The sequence below is a fragment of the Phallusia mammillata genome, chromosome 2, assembly GCF_965637545.1.
Source record: "Phallusia mammillata chromosome 2, kaPhaMamm4.hap1.1, whole genome shotgun sequence".
Taxonomy (NCBI): domain Eukaryota; kingdom Metazoa; phylum Chordata; class Ascidiacea; order Phlebobranchia; family Ascidiidae; genus Phallusia; species Phallusia mammillata.
In genome coordinates this window covers 10,446,757-10,459,859 of record NC_137253.1, presented here as the reverse complement: position 1 = coordinate 10,459,859, position 13,103 = coordinate 10,446,757, and the positions used below count along the sequence as shown (strand labels likewise).

Here is a 13,103-nt window from a genome sequence, read left to right as displayed (position 1 = left end):
TTTTGAAATTAATATTCATCGAAAGGAAGCGTCGGTTGTGTTGTGTCAAACTTTTAGAATGTTTAGCTGGAGCATGAAAATAAGCCCAAACACTATATTCTTGCAAAAAAGTTATTAAAATAACAGGTTTCTTAAAAACTGTACAAACGGACTAAGGATTATATTAAAATTAAACGTTCTCGGCATTCACGTGGATTTGACTTCACGAGAAAGCAACGTTTAAGCATAAATCATATAAAACGTCCACAGAGTATAAACGTCTACAGATCCTGATTTTGTGGTAAAAAACGTAAAACCACATAAACGCCTCAAAGAATTTCTAGCATGACGTCAAATGACGCGATTGGAATGCAACAACGTCAGCAGCATCGGTAAAACGAACAGAAAACGCGTTTATAACTTATATGATATGACACAAGAATTTTGATTTTGGGTAATAAACGTTTCAACGACTGATAATTGATGAAGTCGGGGGCGACGACCTAATAAACTTTACTCTGTGTTGGGCGTTTGACATAAAGTTTCCGGTTTTGTTTGGCAATAAAAGTAATTACCGCCCTCAAACATCAGGTTTACTGCACGAATTTAACGTTCAAAAAGGGTAGTGACTTTATGTAGTTGCTTGAGCCTCAATAATGATTTATTGTGCAACCGGCAAATCGTATCTTTTGACCTTTTATTACGACGTTACGATATATTCATGTCTTTAAGAAAGTTTATTTTTTTTACTCTTCTGTTCCATATTTAGATAGAAATGATAAAATCGGAGTCAGACCGCTGGGTTGTAGCGCCAATAGAATTTACTGCTTCAAATCATGAGAGATGCTTTAATGAGCATTTTTCAATTTTCATAGCGAGCTGCAATGCTGTTTACATGAAAGACTCTATTCCCTTAGTGGTCGTCTGCAATCGGCAATTGGATCAAGCCTTTGCAGCGGTGCTGGTCGTGAACAATCAAGGATATCAGGCTGATTTAGCCGAGCGCTGCCTGCTTCCTGTCTAGCGAGAATACAATTCCCAACTATACAATGCTGCTTGAGCAAAGGCAATCTACTGAGCCAAACAAACGACACTTAGCCTTACTATTTTGTTCATTCCTGATGCAAATTCAGTAGTTCAGCAATTTCTTTTACACAAATGTTAAAAAATGCAACAATTGAAACGTTGGTTGTTGGGGTCTAAATGGATACAAACGTGGCTTGGGCTTTTGTCTGGATGGCCTGGTTAGAATATAAACACTTAAACAAGGCTTTAGTTGACCTTTGCAAAAATAACTCCAATTGTTGCTTCCATGAAAGGTTGTAAATATAATCAATACATTACGTCGAATTCACACTTTTGTTTTTGTCAGCCTTTTTCTCAAGATGGCTGTTTAGTTACTAAATCGATCAAAGGAGTGGTTACGATTTGCTTGTACTAATGAGGCAAAAAAGAGGGACAATTAATTGCCTATTGTTCGATTTGCAGGCCATCAACAAGCAATACGCAGTGATATTCAACTAATCACACAACGCACAAACAAATGTGATGTAATCGATATGATTCAATTGAGCCTGCACACCAATCATACGTTCATTGCAAAAAAGAGAAATGATTGTTACTTTGTATGTTGCTTTTGCTGATAGCAATTAATACATCCTGCAAAAGGTGCTGAGGCAGGGCCAGTTGCCGGTCTGCAAAGCAGAAGACCTGTAGGAAGCAAATATTAGAGGAAGTTTCACATCCATTGACGTAACTTCCGGTTTAAGCGGGGTTTTATTGAAGTTTGTCAGTGATGGTCAGATCAGGCGCGACTAAGGGTCTATTGCTCATGATGCTGCGTCTTGGCAGAAAAATGCGCCCGCCCAAAGTTGGTATCACCAACCTAAGAAGCTAGAAGGCCATTTTAGAGAATCATAGAACTAAAGTACTGTCGGAGCTTCTTTACCAAAATTTGATTTTTTTAGATCTTTTTTAGAGAAAACAAATTTACTGTTCAGTTATCAAAGTAATATATGCTTTGTTGTTTAGAACTGTTCAGTCGCAGGTTATAGCGATTACGTAGGGTTGGAGAACGATGACGTTTCCGAACCCGCTTAGTGCTGTAAAGTGGAACGTTTTAGGTGGACGAGTTTTTTGCAGTGAAGTAAATAACATTTTCTTTTTTTATTTGGATTTGAATATTTACATAAACTTGGTGAAATCCGTTCAGACGAATTCGTATCTTTAAAGTAAGTTGTATGTAAATTTGTAAACCATCGAGTTTTGAGAAGCGTTTAGCGCTTTTTTAGTCAAAGTTCAATTCAGTTGTTGTAGTTTACATAGGACTTTGTGTGGCGCCTGGATTATTTTCCAAGCGACGTTTTTTATTGTTTAAACTTTAAACAATCAGTGAGTTTAAACTAAAGCGTATTGTCCTTCATTGAAAAAACACGTTATGTCATTACTGATAAACTTGTAAACCGAAAACACTAACCAGAATTTTTTTTTAAGTCAAACCAGACAAGAAGAGCAGTTCCAATTTAAACATACACATTATGTAACGTGTTTAGAATAGCTATTAGTTCTTGTAGACCAGGGGTGGCCAACCTTCTACATACCATTGGCCAACTTTTTAACATGCTGTGTTGGATGCGCCATAAATGTCTCGTAACCCCATCTTCTATGACTACTTCTTGTACATAGAGAGAAAGAGAAAGAAACAACTTTTGCATGAGAAGGATAGTAATAAGAATGTTGTGCATGAATATATATATATATATATAATTAATAGGGCTGGCTTACTTTATTTATTTATTAGTTTATTAATTTGATTTTCATGATTATCAAAAGAAGGCAATGCGCCCTTTCTAATCATGCAATGCGCCACGTTTGGCGCATGCGCCATAGGTTGGCCGCCACTGTTGTAGACTGTTATGTAAGACAAGGTGTCGATCCAGGAAAATTGCTTTAACGAGATAAGAGACGCACGGGAAATAAGGTCACGTGAACGAAGTTTGCTTGGAGGTCACGTATACAAACCATGACATTACATACATGACCTCATGTGATGTGATGTTGCACTGTTGTCGAATTTGCGAAGTGTTTGACGAAACTTAACTGATCAAGTCCGCAGTTTTACACTATACAGAGTCTTATGAGTCGCAACGAAAAAAAAATCATATTTTTTGTTTTTGATGTGCTGATTAAGCCAGAATTTATACTTTGTGTGTCAACCAATTTAAACCACATAAGTGTTTGTGTTTGTATTTGTAAACTGACGCCGTTTTTTATGTAATCATCGAGTCAGTATTGTGTCACGCCGCTGTTTATGATGCGCAAAGGCAAATCATTTTACCCCGACATCACAAAACAACAACAACCACGTCCTGTACGCACGTCACACTACCACCAGTGCTGTCAGTTTACCACCCCAAGTGACGTCACTAGCCTGTGCAACTCGTGAGGCAAGGTAAACGGATCAGAGGACTTTGCATCATCGCTTCCGCTGGTTCAGAGCTTCGCGCGGTTGAAATTATTGCGCATAGCGCGGAAATGCTACTTCATCATTACCACGGATCGAAAACGTAAACACCATCGGTCAGTTATGAAGCCCTTTGTACAGCAATGAGTGAAATGAATGGCTATGCGTCGTTTGTGGTGACTATCACGCTCCCGGTCATTGAACAATGCATTAGGTCTTAGTGAAAAATTTGGTGATAGTACTATGGATTGCACAACAACAGCAGGGCCACGTTGCTCATGTGATGAAACTCAATGCATAAGACAATACTGGTGTGACTAAGCCGGATGTGAATGGACAAACGCGAAATTAATGAGTGTCAAAATCAGGAAAGAATCTGGCTTTGCTCACAGCATACTACAGAGATTTTGAATAGAACTTATTAGATTTTGGTTGGTCAGAAGTTTACGTGTGTTGCAGTCTTTGGCAGTAAGAATGTCTTGTTGTTAGTTTTACTTTTGTTTAACTGTGTAAATAACAACAGCTTGAATTGAGACGATTAATTGCAAAAAATGCGATACGATTTTTGGCTGCACTGCGGGTCGTGTTTTTTTAGTAGTTAAGTTACAAACGGGTCCAGAAAGTAGGACATCTGAAAGTAGAAAAATGCCATTACTATAATTTCTGAGAAATGTCATTTAGGGGTGTTAACGTCTTTCAAGAACAGACGCAATGTTTAAAAATACAATTTAAAGCGAAAGATAAAGCTAATTTTACTTAATTTGATAATTTGTTTGTCAACATGTAGCAATGAATAAAAATCCTATATTGGGGATACTTTCAATATACAACATTCTGTCCAACGGTTTCACTAAACCGCTCAACATAGCAGCCAGTTTACCGCGATAGTTAAAGGCAAACGACCATCGCTGTGTGGCCGCCAAGCGTAATACAACACCAATAGAAGTTGTTAATGTTTCCTGGTACGCGCGCCATGTCACATCAAAACGGCGCGTGCCGACTGACTCGCTGGTTTAGCCAGGATGAGACAGATTTTGCTTCTCTCAGCAAAATCTCAACTGTTCAACTCTTTCTATCTAATATCTAAAACTCGGGCGCTATTTGAAATGGTAAGCTTTGGAAAAGGTTTGCAGGTTAGGCAATAGGGAATTGGCAACAGACTGCTGAAACGGTTATAACTTGTCAAAGGGTCTGCCTTTTACGTTTCACTTTTAGATACATGTTTATTGATATCACTTTTGATTGGGCCCCTCTAGTTAAAGATATTTTAAATACTTCTGCTCTGTTCGATATAGTAACCTAAACATAAATGAGTAATCGATTTTACACAAACTTATTTTTGCTATGCTGTGTTTACAGGACATCTTATGGGAACTATAGGTTAGAAAGTAGCACTGAACGCTGGCGATGCCGGCCACAAACAGACTTCTGTTTCGCTGTAGTGTCTACATTTGTCTAGTCGCTCTGCTCAATGGACAGACAACCTACAATATAGTGGTTGTTGAAGACAAGATCAGCAATGGTCGTAACGGAGTTTGCAATCAACCCAAGTCAAGTCAGCGAATCGGACAAAGCTGCTCAACGGGATGGAGAGTACATAATCAAACCAGCGGACCAAAAATTCAACTGTCTACTTACGCTGGCTGCAAGTACTGGATCAAAACCAACATTCAAAATTGTCTGGAACAAAATTCCTTCGGAGGTAAGTAAAGTAAGAACAGCTATAATAAATCTACTCGAGTATGAAACGCCATTAGTGTTCATCAAAAGTTTTCAGCAGTTTGCTGAGGTGGGAGCGTTTTATGAACAATGTATGCAACTAAACATCACTTTCAGTTGGGAAAATATAAATGCGTTTCACATGATTTGTTCCTCTAATAGTAGGCATGTCAATAGCGTCCACGATCACTCAGTCAAAATAGATTCTATTTGATTAGGTGTTTAAACCCTGACGATGCCTGTGTAGGTGAAATTTATAAAATATCTCGATTTTTAACAACTTCTTGTAAGTCAGAAGCATTTGCTTCTTTATTATATCACTTTCATTAGTGGTGTCATTTTTCTATTTCAGACTTTTTCATGCTTAGAAAAGGTGGCCCAATAACAGTTTTCGGTGTAGTCAAATTTGTGTGGGTCGTAGCTAAACTAGTGAGATGTAAACAATGGGTCGTTAAGTCTTGTAGCAAGATTTGGATTGTTTACATTGCATAAGGATCGAAAAATATAAACAAACCATTAAATCATAGGGACACATTTCCTTTTTCAATTTTGGTTATTTAAACGATGGTCTAGTTAAATTGTACCATATTTAAGATATTTAGGAAGTGCATTGTCACCTTGTTATGCACACGCTGACCTATATTACATGCGCAGCACTTGGAAGCGAAACCTGCGTTCGAAAGCAGACCTACTATTACATGATGGCAAGGTGCATGCGCAGATGGCTCGAGTGGGAAACTTGCGACAAGTCGTGCGGAGGTGGCCTTTCCCGGCGTTACAAGTTCCAGCAGATCAGCACGACCAAGTTCTACGAGGTAGAAACTATGGCGTGCAACACGCAACCCTGTCCAAGCTGGTCACCATGGCAACCCAGTGGGACGACTTGTGATGGCAACTGTACGCGTTTATGGACCAGGACCTGTCAGAATGGGACAGTAGCGGTGGACGCCACTCAATGCGCCGGTACAGCAGCGTCTGACAGTGCTGTGGAACGACGCTCTTGCTATGTAAGCATGTGTAAGAATTTCGTTGAATTGCTGCCATCTACGAAGAACAAAGTGACAACTTCCACAACCGTGTCAAGCACGACTACATTATCAACGACCCCTACAAAAAGCACTACTACTACAAACGCCCCAACTACAACTACAGCACTGAACAAACGAACGAAATATTTTCCAGATGTTGGGGTAATAGTTTTTCCCAAAAGCCCGGGCAACCAAACCAGACCTGGAGTATTGCTAAAACCAAGACTCAACGAAAACAGCGTGGCCACTGAGAAACAATCAGGAGAAGATTCGAAAGTTATGGTGTATATCGGGGTCTTGGTAGGTGTGCTGGCGTTTTGCATACTCGTCTTACTCACATACATCGGTATGCAGAAATTTCGCAAAGGGAAGTTGTCAGTTCTTCCGTTTCGGTCATTTCAATCAACAACGGCTAGTCAGGCCGTTTCCCAGAACACCGGTGGTGCAGCTGGTAACGCACGCAGCAACCAGTACCACTCGTCCTCTATCGACAGACTTATTGCAAGGGTGCGGGCTTTGCAACAGATGGCTACAATGCGACGTAACTCGCCCAGCTCTGTGTACCTGCAACCCGACGTGCCCAGCGGCGGACCAGGGCAAAACAGCACCCCACAGTTTGCCCGGAACAGCTCTGTACGCTCTGTGGCATTTGCAGAAAATACCGCGGCATCTTATACCGCAGTGCCACACGCCGAAAACCGTGCCAATAACGGCGAGGATCCTATATATGCTGATATACCGGCCTACCGAAACAATAGCGTTGATGATTTTACATCAGATAGTGATTTTGATCAGCTAGAAGAGGAGCCGACGACTTCATCAGTGCCAATCCCGAATGGAGTAGGAAGATTTGCTCAACGACGAGAATATTCAGGATCTTTTGTGGCACGCCAGGACCCGGGTGGCGCCTTGAGGAGCCAATTGCGCCGATGCGAAACTGAGCGCCGGGGACCTTTACATGAGGAGATTCGGCGCCTTGGCAGTGTGCGACCGGTGCCGCGACCCCAGGTTAAACGCAGGAGCTTGCCAAACTATATGCGACATGGGGTGGCGCCAGGCAGCGCAGGTTGGAATCAGCACTTCGGGGAGTTTGGCAGCGATTCGCCGTATACAAGGCCACTGAAACGCCGACCTGGAATGGGAAGCGTAGCTGAGAGTAGCCAGGAGGACATTTCGGTATTCGGTGGAAGCCGTACTCCCATCGTGCAGCACCGTAACAGTTACCCTCCACCAAGCGAGGCATCCCCGTACCTGGCGCCAAATATAGCCCCATCAGAAGCAAGTGACCGAACACGCGAGCCATTGCCGCCGCAACCTTGCGCAGAAAACAATACCAACCCTGTATCTCCTCAACCGAGCACTTCGGAAGTATATTCAGGGTCTTACAATGCGTCTCACGAGTTCGGATTTCAGCGGTCGTCGGCAGAACCGCGTTCGGCTCGGAACAGTTCGTCCTCTGTTCGTTCAACCAGCGAAACTAGTGCACAACGGGACGATTATCGTGAACCGATTGACGCGGCTCGTCCTGCTGTAAACGAAGCTTACGCAATGTACAATGTTCCGTTTGAATCGCGAGTTCCAGCGTAAAGACCAGGTTGAAGTTCAACTAATTTTGGAGTTTTATAGTTTTTGCCCCCATACGTTCGTGAAAAGATAAGAAAAAATACATAACGGGATATAAAGCTAAAATTTAATCATAGTTTGTCTGTTTTTGTTCAGAATCTTTAAAGACCGTCAATTATGAACTTATAAATCATAGTTAGTTCAAAAACAGTGATAAAGTTATTATACCTTCTCTAGAAAAATTCTGTAAAATTGCGGGTTTTTTTGTACAGCATTTGTTGTCACGCTTTGGTTTCAATTTTTATCGGTAGGTTACCAATCGGTAAAACCTAGATCTGTTTCAAAACAGAAATGTATTTTTAACTTGGCTTTTTTGCTGTATTTGGTTAAAAGTAGGTTGCATTGATCACGTTTTTCTTCTTCTCTATTGTTTTCATATTGTTGCAATGCAGCGACTTTGCCATTCTGTTACAAAAAGCCGAACAGGCAAATAAAAACGGTCACGCTGCCGCCGCCGTAATGTCAACAAGCTTGTGCAAAAAGGATGCCGCAATCTGATAAGCCCTTTTAAGGTAAAATATATACCGACAGGTAAATACATGCAGCAAACAAACATCCTGTAACATAACCGGCACCGTTGTCATTCAACCGTGATTGAGTTGAACTGTGCCACTTCACTTCCTTCCGTCCACGTGACCTGAGTAGCCAATCAGCTAGCGAGAGACTCTTGATCGTGCTGTTGCATGTTTTTAAGTCGAGATCTACGCCATTTGGCTCGGCGATTAGAAAACCAAACCTACAAGGATAGAAGGAGAATTTATGTAAATGTTGGTTTCCTGGAAGTGATAGCTGGCAATTGAATATACCTGAACCCGAGCCTCGGTCAGACCGGTACGATTTGCAAGCTTCTCTCGCACGCCCACTGGAGGATAATGTCCAAGCGAGAATGCCGCTTCAAGTACTGTCAATTGATCTGCCAAAAAACAATAGAACTGATAATAAACATGCTGCTTGTTTGTCCGCTTTATGTGACCAAAAGTAATATATATATATATGTATATACATGAAAAAGAAAAATTAAACACTATAAGTTATCTATACAACAAGTAAAAAAAATCGGTGTGACACCAGTTGTGCATTTTTGGAATTTTTCCGAAAATCGATAACTGGTGCCCTTACATGTATAACCAACTTACATGTAACTTATAAGATTGTAAATAAATTAAAAAATTTAACAGTAATGTTCTGTTGTAATAAAATGAGGCGTCGTGAAAGCAGCTCAAGTCAGTTACAGGTACGCATAACAATGCATACTTGTCGTACCAAATTTAGTCTTTTATCAATTTACCAACTAACGACAGATTTTGAGGGATACGTAGAAATATTTTGGGCTGATATGTTTACAGATTGCTTGCACACCTGAAGTAAAACGAGTCCTGCTTCTTCGTTGCTGGTGACAAGACAATTCTCTTTCTTGTGTAGGAAGCATCAAACCGTCCTTCCTCAAATTGCTTGGATTCCTATCAACTTTTGTTTCAAAACTGTGAGAACGTGGAGAGGTTTTCTGATAAAGGTGTCTTCCATCTTTGGGTAACATAAAAAATGAGAGTAAAAAATATTTTTCAAAAAAGATAACCCAAACAATAATGGCATCTTACAAAATCAAATAAAGTGATAAAAGCAATATCATCCAAAAAATGTTAACGCGTAAAACTACTTGTTTCATAATGGTATAAAATGTTAGTATAAAAGCATTGAGTCAATATATAATAAGGTGTCCAAAGTACACACATTTCGGCAAATAAGGTCTCATAGGTGCAGCTAGTGACAAGAGATCGGCCGTATGAACTACCACTTTACGGCACTTCGGGTTGTTGGGAGCAACAGATAGAAAAGCCATGTCTCCCCGACCTGTTAGTGCCCACAACTGGATTTAACGACGGTTATTCGGTCGTAAAGTGGCTACATTAGCTCATACTGCCTATCTTTCGTCACAGCGTGTTACGAAACATCGTATTCTGTCTGCAGATTATCGTGAAATGTTAGGTTTGTAAAAACAATGAGTGCTGTGTTACAACCAAAAATGTTTTTACTAGTGATGTACCGAATCGGCTAAATTTCGATTCGGCCGAAACCGAATATTCGGCGGTTTTGCCGAATAAATTCGGCCGAATCAACCGAATCATTTCTGACGTCACGCGAAGTCGTACGCTACGCGTTTGACGGGAAACAAATGTTTATCTACCAGGCAGCCAGTGCAAAATAGTTGTTTTTCGTCCTTATTTCACTTCTGTGGGGTTTAAAATTGCCTTAAGCATGATTGGCAATCTGCCAATGAATTACTATTTTTTTTTGACTACCGTGGGAAAAATGATAATGTGTTGAAAAAGATAAACATTGACACAATTTCGTTATGTTTGGGCTTTTAAAAGATTGCTTGGACCTTAATAAGCAGAAAAGACACGTTTAACGCTTTAAATTTGTGTTCGTAAAAGATTCGGTTTCGGCCGAATCGCAACAAATTATTCGGCCGAAACCGAATCTTTGCAAAAATGATCGATTCGGCCGAATAAATTCGGCAAACCGAATATTCGGTACATCTCTAGTTTTTACCTTGGTTTGACAAAGGTTCTGCCGATTTTACAAAGTATTGCAGAGATGAGGGCATATAAAATTCATTGAAGAGGTTTTCCACGCCATGTACATTGGTGCCAATATTTACAGTCGGTTGCTTCGATTGACCACAGATTTTCGATGGTTTGCTACTTCCACTCAATTGGGAAGTCAAACCTGTAATGTTGTTCTCACTGGAGATTTTTGTCCAATCATTGAGCGCGCAGTTTAGGGCGGTGAAGCCTCCTCGTTCGGTCGTGAGTTTTTCCCCCGTTGTTTCGCTCTACAAATATTGATAAAAAATTAAAATAAATCATGGTAAAACGAAACCAGAAAGGTAGTATTCACAATACCATATAGCCAAAAGGCTAACTGGGAAATAATGGTTATAATATATATCTACAGCCAGTGAGCTTTTTTTTATTCCGATAAGTTAATAAAACCAAATCAAATATGTCCTCTTTAATGAATGATATCCACACTTCGATTGTTTTGTTTTTTTAATCAAAATAATGTATAGGCTAGCTAGAAAAAATTAGGGCAAGCAAAGTTTAACCAAACACAAAATCGCAATGTTGAACTATAATCAGCAACGATATGTATAACTTTCATTCATCAATTTCATACACCATAACCTAGAAAGGATTAGTGCGATTTCGTACCGTGTGGTAAATTTTTTTATACCTGTTTACTTTGTTCCCGTGGAGGGGAATTCGTCCGGCTATTGCTGTTACTTTCCAGGTGATATTTCAACAATTGTGGATCTGCATTTACTGCAAAAGTTGTAAGCAAAAAAATAAATAAATAACTCAAATCCCCCACAAAAAACATCGTATACTTTATACCTACCTCGCATGTCTGAAGCGAAAATGTTTCGCTGTATAGACAGCTGAGTTTGTACGTTGTTTGCCGTTTGCTGTAACACCTGGGGTAGAATAGAACCCGGCAGAGACATTAACCAATCCAATGCAACCGGTACCACACGATTATGATAGTTCGTTTCCGTGGGCACAGCGGGGGTCCTGAAACGGTCCTGCCATGGAAAATTCTCGAAAGATCTTCGATTCTGCAACGCCTGGACAAAATTGCACTTCAGTTTCGATTCTATACCACTAGTGCTTGTCAATCTAAACGGTTCCATTTTGCGCAACGTTGCTTGTAAAGTGCCGGTGAAGCAACTGAAGTCCCCTGTTTTGGCCAATAATCACTCCACTGGGCACAAAAAAATCATGTTGCATTGAACATAGAAAAGAAAAGCAACATCTCGAAATGAGATTATGTGCAAGGTGGCAGGCGTAGGGTTCTTTTCAGATACTTAAGTCACAAGGCTAGATTATGAGAAAATTTAAAAATCAATAGCTTCGTAATGGAGTTACCGCCTGCCGTAACTGCATTATATCATATCGATGAGTGGAATTGATATAGGCTGCGCGTGTTTAAACGGTCACTATTGGCTTACGGGCTTATTCACTCGAAATGTATCAATCACTCTTTAATCCCCGCCCGTCAAAAAAAAACGAACAGTCAAAAACTGCCCGAGAGCCATTCTTTCGAAAAGAAATCGGTAAAAATTTGATTCGTGGACTATTTACAGACTTGATAACATGTCCAAAATGGTTTGATCAACAACTACATACATATACATAAATTTGATGCACACGTACTAACGGTGTGGGTATAACCAGTGGTGGGATTCAGCCGGTTCGCACTGGTTCTATAGTCTCAAGAAATTTCATGAGACCAGCGAACCGGTTAGCATTACTGGTTACTGTCAATGGATTTGTAACAGCACCGGCTGAAAAATATGACTTTTGTGATAGAACCGGCTGACAAAAAATTTGAATTCCACCACTGGGTATAACTATAGCCTAAACGTAATTAAGCCTATAGAAATGATTTTGCACAAAATGTAGCCTACAAAGTACCTGCTTTTGAAAATGTGGCGATCATTCCTTTGTTGTTGAAGTGTAACTTTTGTTAGGTTGTTTTCAGTCAACAATTTTTTGAAGAGTTCTCAGAATTAGAATGTGGTCGCAAACACCTGATAAAAACAGCAATTTAGATTTAAAAAAGAAAGCAGTCAAACATTGCATGCGTGAACACATTTGAAACTTGCCTTAAATCCTTTTCACCGTCTTCTCTAAATTGGCGAAACTGCAGATTCGCTGTGAACGTGCCTTTGGCACGATGCGCCGCGCGTTTGAAACAACGCGGGTGTCACAGAAAGGCGATTTTGCAAAAAAATGTTATTTCATTAGTATGATGCAATTATTGTTTCATTATACAATTCATACATCATTTGCATTACTAATTTAGTTTAAACGTTCATACACAAACTGCGGTTTAAAAGCGGTATGCACAACTTTATGCAGGTTCATTTGTACATCAAGATTAAAGAAACAATAAATATCAAAAATCAATAGACATCAAACTGCAATTGCTTTGCAGGCTACTTTGCTTTGCAATTTTACAAACTAGCATAAATACTTAATATTTTAAGCTTCAAATGTAACTTTCACGCATTCACCTTCAATCAAACTAGCTGAGTGACGTGTCCCGGTAAAAGTTTTTTTGGTAATCCGGAGCAGATAATTTATCCACAGCCATAGAGTTAAATTATCACAAAATCTTTAATTTGTTAATTAATGTTAAAGATACATTTTCATCGCACAATGAAACAAAAATTAATTTTTTTTTTTTGATACAACATTGAAAATTTGATTTAACGAAAGTATTAT

The 13,103-nt window shown here is 39.8% G+C and overlaps 2 protein-coding genes across 2 annotated transcripts; one reads left to right on the top strand and one right to left on the bottom strand.

The window, feature by feature from the left end:
• The first annotated feature begins 4,805 nt into the window (after positions 1-4,805).
• On the top strand, positions 4,806-8,262 carry LOC145213491 (uncharacterized). The gene is made up of 2 exons (XM_080081786.1): positions 4,806-5,144; positions 5,816-8,262. The coding sequence occupies exons 1-2, from the start codon at positions 4,850-4,852 to the stop codon at positions 7,774-7,776; spliced, it is 2,256 nt and encodes a 751-aa protein (XP_079937912.1). The 5' UTR covers positions 4,806-4,849; the 3' UTR covers positions 7,777-8,262.
• On the bottom strand, positions 6,089-12,864 carry LOC145213493 (ALX homeobox protein 1-like). Its single transcript, XM_080081788.1, has 8 exons — positions 12,482-12,864; positions 12,291-12,406; positions 11,215-11,440; positions 11,050-11,138; positions 10,366-10,648; positions 9,172-9,336; positions 8,619-8,725; positions 6,089-8,548 (listed from the first exon to the last, which is right to left on the bottom strand). Exons 3-8 carry the CDS (start codon positions 11,318-11,320, stop codon positions 8,462-8,464), a joined length of 837 nt encoding a protein of 278 aa, XP_079937914.1. The 5' UTR covers positions 11,321-11,440; positions 12,291-12,406; positions 12,482-12,864; the 3' UTR covers positions 6,089-8,461.
• Positions 12,865-13,103: the final 239 nt, after the last annotated feature.

Excerpts from the sequence above, each read along its gene's own strand:
- LOC145213493 (XM_080081788.1), bottom strand. The coding sequence starts at position 11,320 with ATGTCTCTGCCGGGTTCTATTCTACCCCAGGTGTTACAGCAAACGGCA. Across the intron at positions 10,649-11,049 it reads CACGGGAACAAAGTAAACAG|AGCGAAACAACGGGGGAAAA; the intron begins GTATAAAAAAAT and ends CAATATTTGTAG. Across the intron at positions 8,726-9,171 it reads CAGGACTCGTTTTACTTCAG|ATCAATTGACAGTACTTGAA; the intron begins GTGTGCAAGCAA and ends GTTTTTTGGCAG.
- LOC145213491 (XM_080081786.1), top strand. The coding sequence starts at position 4,850 with ATGCCGGCCACAAACAGACTTCTGTTTCGCTGTAGTGTCTACATTTGT. Across the intron at positions 5,145-5,815 it reads GGAACAAAATTCCTTCGGAG|CACTTGGAAGCGAAACCTGC; the intron begins GTAAGTAAAGTA and ends TTACATGCGCAG.